The sequence below is a fragment of the Microtus pennsylvanicus genome, chromosome 4 (genome assembly GCF_037038515.1).
Source record: "Microtus pennsylvanicus isolate mMicPen1 chromosome 4, mMicPen1.hap1, whole genome shotgun sequence".
NCBI classification, from domain to species: Eukaryota; Metazoa; Chordata; class Mammalia; order Rodentia; family Cricetidae; genus Microtus; species Microtus pennsylvanicus.
Window position 1 is genome coordinate 2,550,751 of NC_134582.1, and position 21,027 is coordinate 2,571,777.

The 21,027-nt window shown below is 34.8% G+C and overlaps 1 protein-coding gene across 4 annotated transcripts in view; it reads right to left on the reverse strand.

The window, feature by feature from the left end:
* Positions 1 to 2,217: 2,217 nt before the first annotated feature.
* The window catches only part of Neto1 (neuropilin and tolloid like 1), a 94,882-nt gene continuing 76,072 nt past the window's right edge, over positions 2,218 to 21,027 (reverse strand). The window contains exons 8-11 of one of the 4 annotated variants that reach the window (XM_075968117.1): positions 10,549 to 10,662; positions 5,450 to 5,999; positions 4,409 to 4,483; positions 2,218 to 3,717 (exon numbers count right to left, since the gene is read on the reverse strand). In XM_075968117.1, coding sequence (XP_075824232.1) covers positions 4,423 to 4,483; positions 5,450 to 5,999; positions 10,549 to 10,662 — 725 coding nt within the window. In that variant the 3' untranslated portion in view covers positions 2,218 to 3,717; positions 4,409 to 4,422. Of the gene's footprint in view, positions 3,718 to 4,408; positions 4,484 to 5,449; positions 6,000 to 10,548; positions 10,663 to 21,027 lie in introns of those variants that run through there. The other 3 variants (XM_075968118.1, XM_075968119.1, XM_075968120.1) reach the window with 3 other exon arrangements.

Sequence of the window (21,027 nt, forward strand, 5' to 3'; positions counted from 1 at the left end):
TAGTGACATTGATCTCCAATTATGTTTTCTGCACATTTTAATTATCTGACTAAAATAAGCTGAGAAAAATCAAATATCATGTCTATTTTGTGAAATGATGCATAAAATCTAAATGTGTATAAAATCAGGTGCAGAAAAATTCAGATTCAAAGTCAGAATGTTTGCACTTGAGGAGAAGTAAAAAGCGTAACTCAGGTCTTCATGGGTTGTCTGTGTAAAAATAAAAGACCACCAAGATTCTGAAAGGTGAATACAAACACTTGAATCAAAACCAGCAGTTTCACCAAATTCACATAGTGATGTACTTGAAAACATCTCATTGAATCAATGTAGCTCTTATGCTGCTAGTTTATTTGAATTAGCTTTGAGAATAAAATATTGCTAACTGCTGAGCTTGATAGTTTTAAACCACTCCTTCCTTTTGTTGTAAGTACCACCATTTTTGAAGGTTGTCCAAAGGTTGATATTCAAGTGGTAAAGTTTAATGTAGTTATTTAATAGGTAATTTTAATATATTGACAAATTTCAAAATTGGATTGGATTCTCTGAAGGCACAAGTAGGGAGCTCAAAAATTTACCTTGTAGCTTTTCTTTTCTTTCTTTCTTTTTTTTTTTGATTCTTGCACTTCAAGATTTAAGACTTAGCATTTCTCATAGGGACAATAACAGGCCTGTAGGACTCTAGACAGTGACGTCAGCATCTCGTCCCTTGAACAACCAATGCCTGTAGACCATGTGATCAGCATCCAACGGGAGGCCCATCCTCCAAGAGAAATTATTTTCCCATAAAGAAATTATATATCAAAGATAGATATGCTAGTCACCCATTCTTGTTATCATGCTTAATTCAATTTGATATCTAAAATGGTGTCTGTTGTTCAGTGGATTTGAGGTATTAAATGCATTTAAGCATAGAATAAGCAGACCAGCAACATTTTGTAGATCTTTAAAGAACCAGAAAATCTGTAAGCTTACTCAACAGGCAAATGGTGATTTATCCATTTATCTTCTTATCTTCATTGTGTAATGAAACACATCATGTCATAGATACCAAGTGTGACATTATTCATTCAAAAATATTACTGTCCACTAGGAATTTCTATAGAGCTTAGACAATAAAAAACAAGGTAACTAATTTAAACTATAATCTTGGAGGCCAAATTTGAATTAATGAACACAAAGTTACATATGGTAACAAATAAATTGACTAGTCAAACATGAAAAGGTGAATTTTATCACAAGTGATAGGTGTAAAGTATGCATCCTGCTAAAGAAAGATAGGATTTGTTATTTTGGTGCAGTTTCTTGTTGGACAAGTTGTCAACTTACTTCAAAGAAATTATCTTTTTAATATTAATATTATTTTATTTTATGTACACATAACTTCATGCGTTGCTTGTGTGTGTGTGTGTGCACATGAGTGCATGCGTGTGTGTGTGCATGCCCACTTGTGTGTGGAGACTAGAAGTTGACAGTGAGTATCATGCTCACTCAGTCTTTACAGCATTTACTAAGAAGGGGTCACTTGGTGAGCTCTCCCATTCAGCTGGTTAATTGGACAAGTGTTTCTTAACCTTCCCAGCTTGGGGACCTTTTAATGCAATTGTTCATTTCGTGTTGACCCTCCCCCAACCATAAGATTATTTTTGTTGCTACTTCATAACTGTAATTTTGCTACTGTTACGAATTGTGATGTAAACATTTGTCTTTTCCAACGATATTAGGCAACCCCTGTGAAAAGGTTGTTTGACCCTCAAAGGCATTGTAATGCACAAGCAGAGAACCACTGAGTTAGATTGTGTGCCCTGGGAATGCCCTTCTCTGTCTTCAGAGAGCCAGGATTACACATAGACCACCAAACCCACCTGGCACATATGTCCTTGTGTGGCAAGTACTCTACAAGGCAAGTTAATCACATTTCCAATATTCAAGAATTTCTGTATTTCTTTAGTTTTTCTAGAACCGTTTACTTTATGTCCATTTACTTGATATTTACTTTTGTTTATCTTCTAACGCATAAGGAATTGGCTTCCTAATAGGGCATATGACAAGGAATATCCACTTAGACCATAAAGCTTGCTCCAGATGCTCGCAGCATTTGTAGTCAACCAGATTTCTTTGCTATTTGAAGGTTCCAATTATTTTATTCTTGAGAATCTGGTTGTTTTGAAGAGAGTAAGCAGATTTATTATAACTGTAGTTTTCACAATTCATTTTCAAAGACTATGAATCCTTTATTTGAAAAGGTATCCATTCACTGTTTATGGGGGTCATAGAATTCAACAGAACATAGGTATACTATGAGTTTTAGCTTTTCTTTATGAAACTTATTGTAACCATTAAGCATATAGGCCCATGTGTGTATGGATAAGTAAGAATGGCATAGTGTAGTCATAAGACACTCTATAATTTTGAAGGATTGACTTAGAAAGACTCCTAATATAAAAGGAAAACATATTCATAAGATGTTAGAAATCAAATATCTAGGGAAGCCTCAATATTAACTTATATCTTATAATCTAGAGTGTGGGAAGAGTTGATATTAATAAAACATGTGCTCATATAACTCTGCTTTTTATCACAACAGAAGAAAGCATTTCTCTTAACTCAAATTAGAAAATTATTATACATTTTTATATATATTTATATAAAAGTTACAAGTAGCAAGCATATGACACAAAGAAATGGAAGAGTAACAGCAATATTTGAGAATGCATGCTTTGTACAATGTCTAATAAAGAGGACATTTTTTTTCCAACCTAAATATCCAGTACTGACATGCAGGGTATTTTCTCAAACTGTCAATTCAGTCATATTGCTAAGTGCTTAATCAAACAAAATTCTTTTGTACGGTGTGACTAGTAAAATACCTCATTTCAAAAAGGCATTTATGAAACTTGGTATCTTCCATTGATAAAAGCAAAAAGGAAACCAGGGGTACACAGAAATGACAAGGGGACGACAGAGAAAGACAGAGTGAGAGAGGGGAGAGATTTGTCTTATTGCAATCTGGATTTTACTCATTGTTTTACTGCATTTAATTATGATGACACAACAGGTGTGTACAATCCACTGGACCTCTAGCTGGGGTTTCCATGATCCACCTTTGCATTTTCCATTGCAGTATGTTCAAAGTCACGCAGGAATGCACTGGTGTCAAGCAGTCTATATAATGAAAACAGTACGCATGTAACACAAGGTTCACCCAGAGTTGTAGCTTTCCTCACAGATCACACAGGTACAATCATGGAACAATGACTTGAACAACATACAAATAAAAGTGAAAGTGATAAATAAAGCTGGGGTAGTCATAATCAGGAACTAATTTCTTCTTCAAGTTTCCATAAATCTTAGAATGTATTTAAAATCTAAGGAGCACTTGGTGACCAGCAACCAAATCAGGAAATGGACACAGCATTGTGAGCAGCAGGGGTGTCTTGCCGAAGGAACAACACAGATCTGTAACTCTTAAGTTTGGGTAAAGGCAGTGGAATGAACTTAGAAATATGTCCACTTTTCACAATGCACTACAGAACTCTCTTCACAGTCCCCATGTTTGTATAAATAATTCTCTGGAAATAAAGCACAGTTAAAAGATTTTTCCCCCAAGGAAAAGATGCAACAGACACACCAGCTTATTAAGGTCATACTGAGCATGGGATGCGTTCTCCTAATTCAAGAACAGTTGATAGGCTCGAAGAGTTTGGAGGAGATTAGCTGTGAATCAAATTCAATTGGAGAGGAGTTAGAGTAAAATAAACATAGACTGCCAAGTGAAGATGTGAGGCCTCTGTGACCGTTCAGGACAGATAAAATGCACGTGTAGACAACTGAAGGTTATGGGGCCTTTAAAACACAAGACATTCAAATTTTATTTCATAAAATTTGATCAGCATGCCACATTTAATTTTGAAGAGATAAGCTAAATAATCATGCAAAATTAAAAGCACAAACATTGTATAAATACTGCCAAATACTTGGTGTTATGTTTGAACAGAATATAGCCAAACAATGTCAGCAATTGCAAGTCAAATGCATTCACTTCAGTGACTTTAAGAGTGAAACTTGTTTCATTTTAATTTTTTAAAAGCATAGGTTTCCCAAGCCAGTCTTTGGAAGACAGTTAATTGGTTTTATGATCTTTGTATTACAAAGAAAATATTAGTTTATTCTGTAGTTGAACAATACTTGATTGAAGAATGCTAAAATTTGTCATAAAGCCATGTATACTAAGAATAATCACTCCATTATGATTGCATCCATTACACTTCTAAATATGAAGTGCCATGAGAATCACAGCTTAAGAAATAAGGGATAAATAAAACATTCTTTAACACACTGCAAGACAGTTACAACAAAACAGAACAAAACAGACAACGGGTTGAAGGAGTCAAGGGCGTTTGCTTACCTTGAGTTTGCGTTTTAGACCCTAGTTGTGTTGTATTCAGATTCATGTTTGCTTAGAGACCCAATGAGGCAGAACCTGGAATGTTATGGCTATTTCATTCAACAAAGTAATATTTGCACAAAATATAAATACATATATTTACTTTAAAAGCATACTTAAAGTTAATAAAGCAATGAAAATAGTGGAATTTCATCAGCATGCATGAATATATTAAATCAACTTAGATATTTTAGATTTAATGAAAAAATTCATAAATTCTATGTAATTAGATAAATTATAGTAAACATGAAAAACATAGCATAATTAATCTAGATGTATATTAGAATTTTGAAAATAGTTACTAAATCCAAATTTTCTACCTAAATATTTTTTGCTCATTTTAGAAATATTAACTGTAACACATAATATTTTATATATGTATAAATGAAAAATGAATAAAATGTCGCCAAATTTTTTATATTTAAATAGAAATTTATAATATTCTCTCATTCAATGTTATAAAATATAACTGTAATCTAAATATTATATTATATGGAGAAAATATACTTTTATTTTCTTACCAAAATAAATTTCTATTGCAAAATTATTTATTTTTGAATTAAAAATATTCAATAAGATAGTATAGTTATCTTGGTAAGGCAACAGTTTTAGTATATTATTTTATGTCCTAAAATATATTGACCACAGAAACAACTATGACCATGTGGAGGCATATTGGTTACATAAATCTCTACTCTAAATGAAGTGTCCCATGCTCTGTAGAAATGGTATATATATATATATATATATATATATATATATATATATATATATGAAATAAACAAAATATCTTTGGTCTGTGAGCACATGTGTCATCATGCACATGTATGGGATATAAAACAAAGAGAAAACACTAGGAAGAGAAAGAAGGGGGAAAGGAGGACACTGGTTTCAACTATTATTCAGTGGGATAATGAGCATGAAGACAGACTAGAACACAATGCTGTGGGATCATTTCCGTTTTCAGTTAATGGCTGCCATCAAAAATCTATGGATACTGACCGCTGAACGGATTTCTCATGTCTGGATAGCCTGTGGCTTGTAGTGGGCACCTCCTCAATTTCATCGATGTCACAGGCATCTGCCGCATCTTGCGAGTAGTTGTGTTTCATGACCAGGATGTTCCTTCTGTTCACGGGTGGGATGAGGGGCTTAACTGGCTGGGTGGGTATCTCTGCCAAGATGGAAGCGTCCCTTGTGCTGAGGTTACTGCGGCTGCCTTTTGCGCTGGAGAGTTGGGATCCACAGTGATGGTCATGGATGCATTTGGAAGATGATCTCCGCAGTTTATGGTAATTCTCAAAGTCATCTACAAAGTCAGCCGTGGCTCCAGTTCCTCTGAGCGTACATAACTCATAATGAGGAGGTTCAAACACCTCCTGGAAAACGGTCTGGTCAAAGTCTGACTTCCTTTGGACGTATTTTTTACGAGGCTGTTTGATCTGTACAATGACAGAAACGATAATAAGGATGATCACAATGCAGGAAGTCACGCCAATGACCGTCCCACTGGTGTTGGTCAGCTGATCCAGCAGGCTGGTTTTCCTCTTTTCTGTAGGTAGGAGAGAGTGAAAACAACAGACAGACAAGAGGAGAAACAACCCACCACACGTTAATATCGCCTTCCAAATGTAAATCCAAAACTTAAAACAAAATGGGCTGAGCATACAACTCTCACAACCCTAAATGACCACACAACAATGCTTCAAAATAAAAGTTCTGTTCTCACAAGGCCTCTATTTTTCATCTATAAAAATGACTATCTTATTGTTCACTTCCTACTTTGAATGCATACCTGTATACATATTTGTATTATGTGTGTACAAATAGATATACCTGCTAAAATTTGCATAATACTTATAAAATGTCATTTTGTAAAGATGTGATAATTTCCTGAACTCTAATTTATTTTCTCCTCTTAGTCATAAGAGAATCTCTAAATCTCAAACCAGAAATGAATGTCTCTGCCTTTCTTTATTGCTGCTTGACAGGGAAAACTGAACTTATAGGAACCTCAACATTTTGATACTGAGAATAATTCAAAACACAACCACAGCAGATATTTTGGAATGGAAGCATAAGAACTTGCACATATTTTCCTCAAACAAAAATTATTATAAAAATTGACCAGGAAAACTCTGGTATAATGAAGGTGTGGGCATTTTCCTATCAGTGGATAGCCAGTAGGCATCTATGAGAAAAGAACACAGGCATGAGAGAGAAAATGTGCTCAGGAAAGAATAGCCTACATGTACAGAAGCTTCAAAGGATAATTGCAGATAGTCAGTCGTGCAGAGGTATGAAAAGAATTAATCCATTCTGTAAAAATAAAAGTAAATGTGTGAGAATTCTCCAGAAAGAGTGATCATCTACGGGATTTAAGAAATGACTCTCTCCCTCTTCCAAATCATCTGCTGTATTTCAGGCAAGTTGAACATAAAGCCACAGGCTCCTTCTGCAAAGCCAGAGATGGAGGAAAAAAACTTCTGGGAAAAAATATGCAGAAAAGTGAACATAGCAACAGAAAAGTGTATCAAATAATCAGCCAAAAGCACATAAGGAGAAGCATAGAATAACTACTTTTAATCAAAAGTTTAAAACTTCCTATATAAATGATAAAATTCATATTCAAATTCAAAAAGATTCAAGCAGAATAAATGTAAAAGACACATTCAGACTTATACAATTAGAAGAGCTTTTGAAAATATGGAGGAAAAGAAAATAATGAAATCAGCAAAGGGGTATTGATACACCCAAAGAAAGGATCTATACAGATTATGATGTGATTGATGGTCATTGGAGGTCAGAGAAGCAAGTGCTCACAGACTAAAAGTACTACAAGCAAAATCAAAATTAAAGATCACATAAATAACTCTACACCTAAATTCACTATCTAGTAATATTGCTTTAAAAACTGAAAAAAAAAATAATCATCAAATTTAACTACATTAAAAAAAGAATCAATAATTACAGGACTGGCCTTTGACTAATAGGTCTTTGACTGGCACATAAGCAAGCCAGGGCAATGGCAAATGAGAAGGAAGGAAGGAAGGAAGGAAGGAAGGAAGGAAGGAAGGAAGGGACGGAGGGAGGGAAGGAGGAAGGGAAGGAGGGAAGGAGGAAGGGAAGGAGGAAGGAAGGAAGAAAGGAGGAAGGAAGGAAGGAAGGAAGGAAGGAAGGAAGGAAGAGAGGGAGGGAGGGAGGGAGAGAGGGAGGGAGGGAGAGAGGGAGGGAGGGAAGGAGGGATGGAGGGAGGGAAGGAGGGAAGGAGGAAGGGAAGGAGGGAAGGAGGGAAGGAGGAAGGGAAGGAGGGAAGGAGGAAGGGAAGGAGGAAAGGAAGGAAGGAAGGAAGGAAGGAAGGAAGGAAGGAAGGAAGGAAGGAAGGAAGAGAGGGAGGGAGGGAGGGAGGGAGGGAGGGAGGGAGAGAGGGAGGGAGGGAAGGAGGGAAGGAGGAAGGGAAGGAGGGAAGGAAGGAGGCAGGAAAGACAAGAAAGGGAGATGGACATACATAAGTATACATAAAATTCATAAGATTTTTTTCTTCACACTCAATTAATTTGTTTCTTAAAAAAACACAGTGAGCTCTGTGCATCATTGTATTATAGAGCCTACACTTTGTAGAAACATGGTTTCTGGTAACAGTAGTAGAATTGAGTTTTCTGGGAGTGAAACCATTGCTTACACCAAAAGAGGACACATTAGTAAGGAAAATCTCCAAATATAATTCCCTGAAACAGAAACAACAAGCAGAAAGAGTTTATAGCAAAGAGTGCTGATATAGTCTGCCCTTATTCCGTTTCTATCCTGAAAATAGAATGATACAATGGAGTACTTATTACAATGTTCTGTTGAGGTTGTAAGATACATAAGTATAATGTGTAAAATGATGGATGAAATCTGTATAAAATGTTTATATATGTATGTATATATACATGACTATTTTATATATACATACACACAGGGAAAAATTCTATATTTCATTAGAATTGCCAGCCTAAAAAAAAGAAGAAAATATACTGAAAAGTTAACATGTGTTTTAAGCCCCTAAAACAACACAGAAAAAATAAATCAAGAAAATATTGAAAAACACTAAAAAGGAAATGTAACAGTAAAATATATTCTTCTTAGGGTAAAAGAGACTATAAAAGATGAAAATATATGAAACCTATGAAAACAAAACATGACAAACAGTATGAACCCAACATGGAAAATAGAGCATTATAGATTAATGGATTAAATAACATAATGAAACAACAGAGACAGTTAGAATGGATAAAAATTAATATTAAATTATACATCAATAGTAGTAAACATTTCCTATATAGAAAGTAGAATGAGCTAAAGAAAGAAGTGTAGAAAGACATTCAAAGAAAGTAGGATGCAAACAAATACACTTTAAGACAAGAAAAATGTTCCAAAACCTTTAGATTATCAAATGTTCTAAGGAAGTTTATTTTGGGGATGGTATGAAAACTCATGAATTCAAAGACATGTGAAATGAAAGTTTTACTAATGTAGGTAGAAAATAGGTCATTCAATATTATGTGATACAGAAAATGATAATATATTCTTTTAGTCCTGGAGAAGAGACAGAAAAGAAAGGACTTATACAATGCTTTATGAGTATACCAGATGTGGAGACATAAAATACTATCCACAGATCAGATGTGTATTCATTTCAAGGACAGATGGAACATTCCTTTAGGCTATATGATATGCTGAGACAGAGAGCCAACCCCAGTAAATTATGAGCTGTCATAAGAAGTAAGCTTTGCTATCACAAGAAGATTAGCTAAGATTTTCAAAGATGATTTTACTTTCTAGAAAAGAAACGGTGTATTTTTATAATAAATTTTCACGATCGTCCTCTTATTTTGATATTTTTATTATATTCTTTTGCATGCAACAAACTAATGTTGATGGCTACCCCCTAACACTAAGGTGTGGGATGATTCAGAAAACATTAAATTTCCTAGCCGTTCACTGGGGGTTCTTTAGATTGAATTCATGACTAACACTAATTTTCAAAATAGTTTTCATTGCATAAACTCTCTTACTGACTCATTAGGTCAATGGATACTGAGCAGGTTTTCCCTGCTTCTCTTTGCAGAAAGTATTTTGATGGATCATCCTAAAATTTAAGTGGGAATGTGCAGTGATATTTCATTTGTGTTTAATAAATATAGCATGCCTGAAGATCAGAGAGTAAAAGAGTCCCACCAGTCAGCCTTACAGACCATACAATGGAGACACACCTTTACTCCTAGTAGCCACACTAGTTTGCCATAGAAACCGGGAAGTAGCGGTACACGCCTTTAATCCCAAAACTAGACAGAAATATAAGATGGGAGGACACAGCTCTCAGATACAGAGTTATATTTCTGATTGAGGAAGAGGTAAGAGCCAGTGGCTGGTTGGTTTTTTTTTTGTCTTTTTGTTTTGTTTTTTATGTTCTTCAGGTTGAACCCCAATATCTGTCTCTGGGTTTTTATTAATTATGTTACAGAAATGTGTTCCATGTTTATCTTCCTTTGAATTGGCATTAACATTTGACTCTAACAATGAATTGTTTTTTTCATGTTAACTAAACTGGAGCATAACCCAGACAAGTCCTATTTAAATAACTATAGGTTGGTTATGGGTTGGCTCACAGGGCAGGGATGCTGGGAACTATTTCATAGGGCAGAAAAAAATAATTTTTAAAAATTTCAATTGAAGTCAGAAATGATCCTTCCAAATATTTTATCTCTATACTATGTGCAAAAAAGTGCATTGTAAAAAGCAGGAATAAAGAAAAATAAAAGAAACGTAATAAAATATAAAGGTGTCATAGAGAAGTGAGACTCTCAACTGGTAGCTACTCTTCTCTCCCTTTGGCTCCCCAAATTCTCTTCAGGTCTCTGTAGTGAGTGTCCTAAACTGTAAGGAGAGTCTCTTTCAGTATGAATGAGGAAATCTCGGGACAAACTGAGGAATCAAGAGGGAGACTATTTACAAACTGACTATAAGACATACACAAAGACAGACAAAACCACACCCTCTGTTTTGTATGACTGCTGCAGAAACAGCTCCTTCCCACTCTATTGCTCTGTTTCCATTACCTTTACAATGGTTTTCATCCCAGGGATACACACAGTTCTGGAGCCCATTGCAGACAAGCGTGTTGTTGATACACATGTTACTGTGGCAGAAGAACGTGTTGCCTTCACAAGGAGCTAAGGGAAGAAAAGAGAGAGAGAGAGAGAGAGAGAGAGAGAGAGAGAGAGAGAGAGAGAGAGAGAGAGAGAGAGAGAGACCATGAAAAGGAAGAAAGTCATATCTGGTGCCTTTCACTTCATTATGATCCCTGAAAGTGGGACCACGATGGAAGTTAGGATGTGCATTTAATAAGACATGTCACTTGCTTCTCAGAAAGGTTGCCACAATGACCATTACTTTTGGTTACTGGAGGTTGGGCTTACCAGAGGAGATGGAGACTCCATTGTCTCCAGTACATGAGACTTAGAAAAGTTCATGAACTTTCCCTAGGCATTTGCATGCTTTATGCAGCAATTCTACATGCATAAATTTAAATTTACTATACAAGTCATTAATCAAAGTGAGTATATTTTTAAATATGCATGGAAAGTACTATTGAGAGAAAATATATATTAAACAGAACTCATAACAACACTTTAGGTTATGTAAAAATAAAAGATATAGAAATCCAGAAGCAACAGAAAATTGATCTTCAACAACATCAAGAAAATAAGAAAATACATATTCTTTTCATCCTCTCATACAGAGAGACAGAGACAGAGAGAGAATGTCTCTAGTCTGAATGTGATTTGCATAGTCTGGTGACAGCATAATAACTAATTTCCAGAATACAATGCACATTTAGGTAATGGGAGTGAAAATTAGAACTTCAATGCGGTATGAAATATGAACAGAGAATCAGGAAGACGTGATGGGCAGTGATAGCAAATAAAAATGTTCAGTGTGATGTTGAGAACAGAAAACATACATTTGTATCATTATTATAAAAGTAGAAATATCTACTTAGTTTGCAGAAATACTGCACAGTGGAGTATAATTTACAGAAACATTTTAGACCATTTCTTAATCTTTATAATCAGTGTGTACCTCATTAAGTTTAATTTTTGTGTGAACTTTTCTAGTTTATTTCTCTTTTGTAGTAGTATTTCTAGGAAAGTGAATATTAAAAGCATGCCATGTATGAGATGTTTGAAATCAGTCATTAAATACTTAACGATCAATATTATCTAACACTTTAATCATAATAAACTTTAGATTTTTCAAAACTATGTTTTTCGTATACTTAAGGAAATTAGTTTCTGCAATTTAATATGGTCAGGAAAATATTTTGCATAAGGCAACTAAGAATACTTTCATATATAATAAACTTTTTATGAGGAAATTTACTGAATTTGAAAGCAAGTAGTAAAGCTGAGAGAATAGAGAGAAAATAGAGTGATTGAGAGAGATTGAGGGCCTTTCAGAGGCCCTGTATTCAGTTCCCATCACTCACATGGTGGTTCACACATACATGCAACTCCATTCCAGTGATCTTGCTTCACCCCATATATCCCGGCGGGCATTTGGTACACATAAACTCACTAAAGTACTTACTACAGTGGTTTCACCTGCTCCCTGCTCTGGCTTTCCTAGTATGTTTATTTCTGACACTTGGGATCTATTCTAGGTTCTTTGATAAAGATTAAAATACATGGAATATGATCTGAAAAAGCTATAAAAAACATAGAACCTATGACAGACCTTTCAAAAGTACTATGCTTAACACTTATTAGATTAGTGATTTGTGTAAATCTGTTATAAAGCAAAATTTAATAATCTGATATATTCTTGCAAAACCTTACATTTTAATTTGGAAGTAAATTAAAGTTCCTAATGGCTTTATAGAACAGATATGGTTTTCTACCCAGATAATAAATGTTGTCAAAATTTGTACTCAAAATATAAAAACATTTTCTGCAAATAGATTATAGTGACGGCAAAATGTGTTTGTATGTAAAGTGTTATTGATAAGTTGTTCTGGTTTATAGTTATATACCAATTGAAAAACACTTTTAAGATACTTGACTACCGACTCCAAGATAACATCTTAAACCAGGCAGAATGGCTAAGAGTATTTTCCGTTGTACATGATGCAATGTTAATAGTGTGTTGCTAAGAGTGTTCAGATTGATATTTTCAATAGCAAAGATATGATTCTATCTGTGTCTCCTGCTTCCTAATTGTGAAACTATTAATCCACACATCCTTTCAGTTCTTATATGTGTCTTGCTTTTACTGAGAATGCTATAAATACAGATAAATGTCAAAAAATGTTATCCCAATAGAATGGTTATAGAAAGCACAAACAAATAAGTAGAAATTTTTTTAAAGGTGATAAATGTTATCATGGCTATAAAACAGGTTTATAACATGTTAGTACATGAACTAAAATTATATTTTGTAAATAGAAAAAACACCTACAATGGTCTGTTAGGACACTGTGGGCTTTGGCCTGGGAGGAATGACGGTCCTGAGACAAAAGCTCATTGAGTATGAACTGTAGGGTACTCCGATAACTGGCGTGGTATACCCACAGGCCACTCCCAACCTGCCAGCAAACCTCTTCAAACTTTACCAGTGAGCTGGCCAACGTGACAAATGCATGCGGCCGTCTTACTGAAAACTGGACTGAGATAATGGCAAAAACTAAGGTACAAGGTTGTAAAGCTAAAGGTGTTGGCTGGGTTCTTAAACAATGTGACAGAGAAACAGTAAGAAGAAGGTCAAGATGTCAAGGTCATACTTGGCTACTTAATTACCTTGTATCAGAAAATTGATATATGGGGAAACAATATTGCAATATAGAGGGGATATATATTATCAATAGATGTGGATTAAATGATGAAGGGAAAACAATATTGAGATGTAGAGGGGATACATATTATCAATAGAAGTGGATTAAATGCCGCCTCACTTGTTAATTGTAAAGTAAGCATTGTTTTTTGAGAGATCTCCAACTTTCACTAAGTAACAATGCTTATTGGACTGTCTTCAAAGCAAGATTTCTGGTTATCTTTATATCTTTAATATATTGCCACAATTTAAGATATCATGTTTCAATTCTAGAAAAAGAACAGCAAAAATAGAACTTATACATATTAAATACCAAGACAAATTTAAATTTTTAGCATACATGCGTTCAAATAAAAGTATAGCTTTTTAAAGACCATAACTTACATGTACATAATTACTTCTGATATTCTGTTTTTATACTTTAACAAAACCACGAAAATAATATTTATTTTATGTTATAAAATTGTAACAACAGATATTCAAATATTCTAGATCCACCTCTAAAAGACAATAATGTCTAATCTAGAAAAAATTTTATCTGTTTTTTTAATATATATATATATATATATATATATATATTTCAAGGTGTTGAAATCCTGTCGAGTTGGGGATTGATAGAAGTCATAATGTTGCTTTTTGCTTTTTATTGTAATAAAAAATTCAAAATTTTTAGAAAAACAAATAATATATCTAGACTGTGAATTATTTATAGGTACCTTCAACGCAGTTTAAATTTTATTCACTGAGTATTCTTTAACTACTTCAAAAGAAATGATGAAAAAACAAAATTCAGTGAAGAAGAGGAAGAAATGCCCTGTGAGCTATAGATTCCCTATGTCCATTTCATAAGTCCTGAGGCTCTGGGTAAAATAGAAGCTGGACAATCAGAAAAGTTTCATGGTCAAGAACCTACAAGTCTTTGTTTATTTTAAATAATCTCATTTATTGCTTAAAATGGAAAGCAATGTTTAAAAATTTAAGAGTTATGTCTGTAATGGTAAAAACTATTACAGTGGCTGTATTCTTAATGTCTAAGTAAATACAGTTTAGTGTGTAAGCATATCTATGTGGATGCAATTTCTTAAATAATGAGTTTACTACATAAACAAACCATGAGAAAAATGTACAGAAAATATGTATGTCAAAACGTGAGTTATTTCTGTTTTGCCTAAAGGTTATTTCTAGTATTTTCTAAAATTATACTCTGTTTATCTCTTTTTGAAAAAAAATACAATATTTTTATATTCATATATACACATTGTGAAAACTAGAGAATTTTCAAAAGGGGTATAAAATATTCATCAAAAAAGTCACTTTTCCATCTTTCTTTTTGTACTAGAAAAATGACAGTTTTCATAAGTTATCCGTATATCTCTACAAGTAAAAGCAATGAACACAAAATATACTTAAGGACAATTGTATGCTGCTATCTTGTATGAATTGTGAATAAAGTTGTGAATAAAGCAACTGTCGCTTTATCCACAAGGTGGCAGACCTGTACCACACTTCACTGAAACATTGTTGGGCCCTTACCTACCCTAGTGATACAGCATTCCTACACCTGAGATCTGACTCCAGGGAAATAAAGGAACCATGAGGTCCTCAGTGACACTGGTATGCAGTGTTAGGAAAGAGAGTGAAAGAGACACGCACTACAAGCATGATACTGTTTACTTATTCTAAAATCTGTATTTTAGAAAAGATCTAAACAGATTGTCTGGCTCCCAAGTTCATAAACAGTTTCAGCTTTATAATTAAGATGTTTTACAATTCTAACTGTTGTTTTAATGCTGAAATCCATAAAGTGTTCAGTCATACCGTCAGTCTTTTCTTTCTTCAAATAAACAAAAAGTAGTATTAATTTAAATATTAAATCAAGCATGAAATAAAACATACCATTCTGGGAAGCTAATATTTCAACTAGCTGCCTTTCAGAGGCAAAGAATCAGAGGCAATGGGTGGATTAAGTCAGCCACACAATCGTCATATGGCACTGAGAAACAGAGAAGGAACAGTGTGCTTGCAAACATGGGCTTACAACCACACTTAGAATGTGACTGTGAGCTTCAGCTTTGGTCTCCTCATGTTCCCTTCCCTTTTGTTTCCCTCAAATCATTTTAAAAGTAACTCAAGCTTCTCTCACTCCAGAGCTCACAGGGCATGGAGACACACACATTCAGACACTTGCACATCCCACTCCCGGCAAAACACACTCATCTGATTGGTCCATTTCTGCTTTGTCCTGTCCTTTACCTTTAAATCAACAGAACTTCCTGCAGACACAGTGAGGAAAAGGGGTGGGAGGAGGAAGACGATGAGGACATTTAAATTTCTTCTTCTTATTCCTTGGGTTAAGCGATTATGAGCCTTGATGATAATGATTTATTAAAACTTCCCTTAGAAATTCGGGCTTATTAATCTTTCTGATGTTCAAGATGATTTTGATTCTCTTTGATTGTTGTTTTGGATGAAAAATTAAGAGAAGTTCCGCATTGTTATAAACATGTCCATGTGATTTATATCTTTTTTGGTTGACAGATACATAGTGATTTCGTATCACACACAAAGGTTTGCATAATAGAAAACTCAGTTGGTTTCATTCAATGCTCATCATGATTAATTTTGTTAAGAGGATTTCCTATGCTCTGTCAGCCCATTATGCCAATTTTTAGAAACATCTTGGGTTAGATTTTTGAGGTCTTTTTAGATGGCTTCCCTTTTCCCTCTATTTCCTTTTTACCCAGTACCCCATCAATTTGTACTGAGCCTGAGCTTAAACCATTGACTCAGGACTCCCACTGGGCTGTGAAAATTGTCTGGGAAACAGCCTTGCTCTGAGCATTCCAATTCCCTTACAGATTCTCAACTTGGAATTCTAATTACCACACTGACTGAATGTGGCTGAATAGAGTTCTGGAAAGGGACGTTCATATTCATCCTTCTCCTCCCAGCCAGCACTAGATCCCCTTCCTTCACTCAATTTTTCCTTTCATTTTATCCTTGGCTAATTGATTTGTATTTTCTTATAGCACAAAGTGGTTGGGTTCGTAATGACATATCCATTCAAATCCATACCATACTGTGACTGTTCCCACCCTTTAATCCTTCCCTCTCCCCTAACCATATTCTTGGTATTCTATAAAATCCAGAGGCTTAGTAGAACATACTTTGTAAAAATTATATGTCAATACATTTGAATTTATAAGGAATGAGTAAATTCCTAGACATATGTAACCTACCAAAATTAAATTAAGATATAAAGAAATTAGACAGATCAACTAATTAAGCTCATCAGTGACTGGACTGAATGGATCAAACACATTTCTGTAAAGCCAGTGTTAACCCAATATCTAAACCAGATAAAGATGCACATGTATACTCACACACTCACGAGAGAGAAAGAGAGAGAGAGAGAGAGAGAGAGAGAGAGAGAGAGAGAGAGAGAGAGAGAGAGCAATTTCCCTGATGGAGACGATGAAAGAAAAAGAAAAATACTTGCTAAAAGAATTCAACAACACATCAAAAATGAAACACTGTGGACAACATGACCTCATTCCCAGATGCAAGGATGGATTAGTATATATGATTCAATAAATGTAATATACCTCAAAACATATTTAAAGAAACAAATTAACTTGGTCATTTTCATTGATATTGACAGGCCTTTGACAGCACTCTGCATCCCTTCATGATAAAAGTTCTGAAGAAGCTAGGAATAGAAGGAATGTATCTCAACATAATAAAGGCTGAATATGCCAAAGCTAGAGAACTGAGAACAGACTCCTAACATGAGGAACGAGAAGGACACTCTGTCCACTAACATCCTTTCCTTAAAGGACTTGTAATATTAGCCAGAGCAATAAAAGAAAGGGGAAGAATGGTGCACATAGGAAAAGGAAGCCGTTATTCCTACTTGCATGCTGTATGACTCTACACTTAATTCTGTACTTAACACATCACAAACGCGTCACCAGAAACTCTTAGAAATGTTTTCTTTTTTTATTCGAAAGGAGATCAGCCAAACTCTGTTTATTCAAACTTAGGAAAAACCTTAAATACCTAGCTGCTTCACAACCAAGTCTTTAAAAAATTATAAACACATCAAACCATCAATATTGTTGTCACAATTTGTCCTTCAAATAAAAATTTTCTGCTATCATATTGTAAACTAAAATGACCTGTAGATTTTGCAGTTAAGAATAAATGACATTTTAATGGAAAAAAATATTTACCAGACTAACTCCAGATGTAGATTTGTGCACCTTCTCTTCATGTCTCTTACCATCTTTCCATAGGTTTAGAAAAAGATCAATGTTTTCAAAACTCTCTGTTCTGACACGATTGTTCACAAAAGCTTTCAGTTTTAGAAAATAAATATATTTCTGAATCTATGTACTGGATGAAATTCTGCTTACAAACTTCAATTTAATATCACACAATTATTAGATCTCCCTGCAAACTTGTGATAAACTTCCCATTGAAGACTGTAATATGGAATGAAAGTTATGAGCCCATGTACACATTCTCTTCCACAGGTGGAGATAATTTCATTCCTCCTTTGTGATGTGAACCGCATCACCAGACAAATAATTCAGCTTCCACTCCAAGGAATTATTGTCCACTTTTATGCCATCGTTACGTCTGCTTTGACTCAGCTGCATGATGATTTATTCATTGTGGGCAATTAGACATGGAAATTATAATGAGGAGGATGTTGGATGGCTTTGCTCTGGAGTTATTCTTAGGCCCTGCACATTTGGTTCAGAGTTTGGTTTGTGACTGATTTATGCGTGTCTGCAGACTCTGGTTAGTTTAGACACATTGTTCTGACAAAGGGACAATATTTGGCTTTGCTTCTAAACACTCCAAGTTCCAAGAGAAGGACCTGCAGTAAACAAAGGTTTGTGCCAAGTCTTAAAAGGCCGAGCTGTCTTGAGCTTGTGACTGGACTACTGCAAATGCTGACAGTTCAAGACAACAATCTCCTACCCCCACGTAGCAATCCGATTGTATTCATTCTCACCGATAAATATAAACTACAATGACTGTAAAATCAAAATCAAAGCAACTGATTATTGATGTGAAGTTCCAGAAACAAAAGCAAAGTCTCCAATTACAGATTACATATATAAGATATATAGATATAGATATATATGATTACCAAAGAGCCTAAAATCCTATGTGACTGCTGCTTTGAGTCTCATACCCAGGCTCTCAAGAACTCACACTCTTTTAAGGTCTACATTACTCTACAATGTGAAAAGTGAGATCCTCAATGAATAAAAATTGAAGGTAAGTTTATTTCAATAAAAATAATTGCTTTTCCCTGAAAAACTGAAAGTACTCATTAATATATATTATTATTCCACATACCTATGCATTTAGAACCTTCCAGGTGATGCAGGCTAAATGACCATGTCAGTATTAAGAGTCTGCTACAAATAATTTTCAAATATTAAATTTCTTTAAGCTACAGTTGAACCCAAGCAAAGGTTTGAGTGGACAAGAAGGGGAAGGTGAAAAAAAAATCTGGAAGAGAGGGTTGATTACTCACAGATTATGTAATTTTATATAATTCCCCTTGCTTCCCTGGAGAAGGAAACATGTTCAAGCCTTTCACCTACTCTCCGGTGTTGACTCCACTGTCTGGAAAGTGCACTTTGCACAGTCTAGTCATTCTTCATAACAAAATGGTAGGCGTACCTAGCTCATATCATGACATGATATTAAATATTCATCATCCTATTACACCTTTTGTTGAAACAATAACCCCCCTTGTAAATAGCTGACTGGAGACTTCCTTTTCTGAAACTGTCTGACATTAATTTTTAAATTATAAACACAAACCCATTTGCCATCATTTTACCCATATGAGGCTGCTTAATTGTTGTTTTGCAATAGTCAGATTACTTCATCTGAAAGATAGTTTCTTTAAACAGAAAAGGAATACATAGTCATAATTTATGAAAATGGGCCCGTATTTAGATATACCACAATTTGTTAACACTGGACACAAAGAGCTTCACGTCGACTCATTATTGCTTTCGTATTTTCAGCAAAGAACTCCCCAGTTACATAAAAATCAAAAGAGAAAGACATCAACCGTGGTAAGATAAATAGCAACATCCTACCAAGTTACATCCCAATAATAACAATTAGACCATCAATTTTGAGAGACTGGGGGGATTTCAGAGATGGGGGGTGTCTTGATTTAATGTCTTTGTTGCTGTGGTAAACACCAGGACCAGAAGCAACATAGAAACGGTTCGTGTCCCGATCACAATTGATCACTGATGAGTCAGGGCAGGAACTTAAGGCAGGAGCCTGGAGCTGGGAACCAAGGCAGACACCTTGGAGGAACACTGTACTGCACAATGACTTGCTCCCCAGGTCTTGATCAACTTGCTTCTTTATTCTGCTGAGGGCCTTCTCAGGAGTGGCAGCAAGCTCAGAGTGAGCTTGACCTCATCAAACTTAATTAAGAAACACCCCACTCCCCAACTTGCCTACAAACTACCTGGTGGAAACACTTCAGCAATTAAGGTTCCTCTTCTCCAGATAACACTGGCTTCTGTCAAGTTGACCAGAGAGAGAGAGAGAGAGAGAGAGAGAGAGAGAGAGAGAGAGAGAGAGAGAGAGAGAGAGAAGAAAGATAGATAGATGATAGATAGATAGATAGATAGATAGATGATAGATAGATAGATAGATAGATAGATAGATAGATAGATAGATAGATAGATAGATAAAACAAACAAACAAAACCCCACTAACTAAATCAGGGACACTGTAAGAATGAGGATTTAGCCACTGGAACTTTTCACACAGTCAGTCATTATCTGAGTGTCCATTGGGAGGTAAGTGGTAAGGAGATTCCACTGTGGAGAATTCATAACTCTACCTGAGACATAGTATAGCAATGTAATAACTTAAGTTGTGGCACAGTTAGAGTCATATTGATTGTTTCTGATATTGTAAAGAAATAATAATAATTTTCCCATAGAAACTATGTGAGTAATCTCTTTTTCTTAAATATAATCAATCCCTTCAGAAGGTCTTAATTTTAGCTTTTAATGTTTTAATAGATCAACATACATTCCATGAAAAGAAAAAAATTCTCAAACTAGTAAAAACTGAATTCTATTATTTTCATCATATATGTACTAGATATATAATAGAAATTTCATGTTAAACATTTGTCCACTGTATTTACAAGAATATGTGTATAGTGTAGATGCCTTTTGTTAACTGCTTTATTTTAGTAACCTATGGTCAACATAGGTTGATACAATTCTCAACTATCCTATTTTCTTAATAAAGAGCATGTGCATTCCCAGAACCATTTAAATATCCAACTTAAGAAAATCACATTTGGGCTAGAAATGGTGGTATAAGCCATTAATCCCAGACTTGGGAGACAGAAATCAGGCAGATGTTTGTGAGTTTGAGACCAGCTTGGTCTACACAGACTTTCAGGCCAACAAGAACTCATTTTAAAACAAACAAGCAAACAAGAAATGCCTCACATTATATAATTTGTTTTATTTTATTTTAATATTATATTTTGTTTTAATTATGCATATATGCACATGTAATTGCAGTTGCCTGTGGCGTTCGTGGCAGGCATAGGACTTCTTGTTTTTTTTTTTTTTTGTTTGTTTGTTTGTTTTTTTCGAGACAGGGTTTCTCTGTAGTTTTGGAGCCTGGAACTA